The sequence below is a fragment of the Mus pahari genome, chromosome 1 (assembly GCF_900095145.1).
Source record: "Mus pahari chromosome 1, PAHARI_EIJ_v1.1, whole genome shotgun sequence".
In the NCBI taxonomy this organism is placed as follows: domain Eukaryota; kingdom Metazoa; phylum Chordata; class Mammalia; order Rodentia; family Muridae; genus Mus; species Mus pahari.
In genome coordinates, this window is record NC_034590.1 from 86,171,867 (window position 1) to 86,173,898 (window position 2,032).

Here is a 2,032-nt window from a genome sequence, read left to right on the forward strand (position 1 = left end):
ATTAAATAGATTCCAAAAAAAAAAAAAAAAAAAAAAAAAAAAAAAAAAAAAAAAAAAAAAGAATATCTTCAACTCACTTCACTGAGGACAATCTTCAACAAGGCTGGTCTTGCTTGTTTTTTGTTTTGAGACAGTTTCTCTAGGTAGCTTTGGCTATATAGTCACTATGTCAAACAGGCTGGCCTCAAACTCACAGTGATCCACCTGCCTCTGCATTCTAAATTCTGGGATTAGAGGTGAGTGCTACCAGACTGGCCTAACTAGGTTTTTATAATCTTACCAAAAAAAACAAAAAAAACAAAACAAAAAAAAAACAATCTTGGAAGCAAAGAAAAGCAAGATTATAAAGACCTTTTTTTTTCCTAACAAATGATTCACACAAATATGCACTCTGTTTTACTACTGAATTTAAGAAGTTAGCAAGGAGAGACTATACCTGAGATACTTGGCCCTGGGTTTTAAGTTGAGCTGTCCGAATGATTAAAGACTGGCTTCTTGTTACAGTTGCCCCAGAAAGGGATTTTCCATTCACCTTTCTTTCTAGGTGACAACTTGGAGATCTCTCTTCAAGAAGAACAGCATCCCAAGGATCCTCTGCTAGCAAAACTGGATTCTTCTTCTCCTCTTCATGTTCTAACACCTCCACATAGTCTACCTTAGGCTTACTCAGAGGATCCAAATCTAACCAATCAAACTTATTGATGTCTTCAGACTTTGGAGATATCTGTAGATTGCAGACTGAAGCTTTCGAGTTTGCTATCTCCAAATCAGTCCTTGCTTTCCCATTTTTTAAAAATTCTGAGGTACTTGCTATTTTGTCAAATAGTTTTGCCATGTCAGGACTGACTAGTGGCCGGTAGACTGGTAATCCTTGTGGATGAAATGGTGTGGCAGGTGTCAAAGGATATGAAAAATATGGAGACTGTCCAGGAAGTCTTAAATATATAGACTCTGTTGATGGAAAAGTGGGCATCCTTGGACTGAAGCCATTCTGGAATGTGGCCTGTTTACTGTATGCTGAAGGATAAATAGAAGGTAAAGTGTATGCGGAAGGCCCGCATAATCCAGGGGGCCACTGGCCTCTTTGAACACTAGGTCTAAGATACAGCTGTGTTGAAAATGAAGGGCTCAGAACAGGAGTAACTGGCAACGCAGGGGTTTTTCTAGTTTCAAAATTGTCGTCCAGCAATATCTTCTCAAGTTCAGCTTGGGTGAGCTTTTCTACATCAATATCTACTGCTCTTTTTTGGGAATCCAACTCAGGAAACACCATGAGATCATAATCCTGTTTGTTAAAACCTTGTGTTCTTTGTCTGGTGCTGCTAGACAGTTCAAAGCCTCTTGGACTGTCAGTCATTTGTCTATCCTTCTGCAGTTTTGCTAAAGCTTCTGCTTCCATCTGTAATGCTTCTGCTTTGTTCACATCTTTGGTTCTTATTGGTTCTGGATGTGAAGATGAACATTGTTTAAATTCACTGTTGTTGGAAATCTGAGCCATGTCCACAAAAGAGACCAAACTGCTTAATCTTTTTTTCTTGTAGCTTCCAAAATACCAGGACCTACACATAAAAATAACATAACACTCAGTTAGATTTTCTAAACACAAACTTGTTTTGTTTAAACCTATTCCTGCTGGGTGTGGTAACAAACATCTATAATAATCCCAGCACTTAAGAGGAAGAGGCAGAAAGATCTCTTTTGAGTTTGTGACCAGCATGGTCTATAATGAGTTCCAGGTCAGTCAGTACTACTTAGTAGTATGCTGTCTCAAAACACAAGTAAATTTTTTGAAGCTACTTACAAAAATACACACTAAATAAAAAACAATGAAAGGTTTCATGAAATCCTAATGTAAAGGCTCATAACACTTTATCCACTCTTGGGTTCAGAAGATGCAGAAACAACACATTTACTTTATCCCATTTCCTGAGTTATCAAACTACTTGGCACAGTAAATGAAGTTAAAGAGGTGTCATGTCCACTGTCAAAATGGTCGTCATTTCCCAGTGGCACACTAGCTTTTTTTTTTTTT

General features: G+C 37.7%; 1 protein-coding gene across 1 annotated transcript in view; it reads right to left on the reverse strand.

Moving 5' to 3' along the window:
• Nucleotides 1-2,032, reverse strand: part of Pik3c2a (phosphatidylinositol-4-phosphate 3-kinase catalytic subunit type 2 alpha) — an 87,985-nt gene that overhangs the window by 82,364 nt on the left and 3,589 nt on the right. The window contains exon 2 of the mRNA XM_029535813.1: nucleotides 437-1,559. Coding sequence (XP_029391673.1) covers nucleotides 437-1,559 — 1,123 coding nt within the window. The remainder of the gene's footprint in view (nucleotides 1-436; nucleotides 1,560-2,032) is intronic.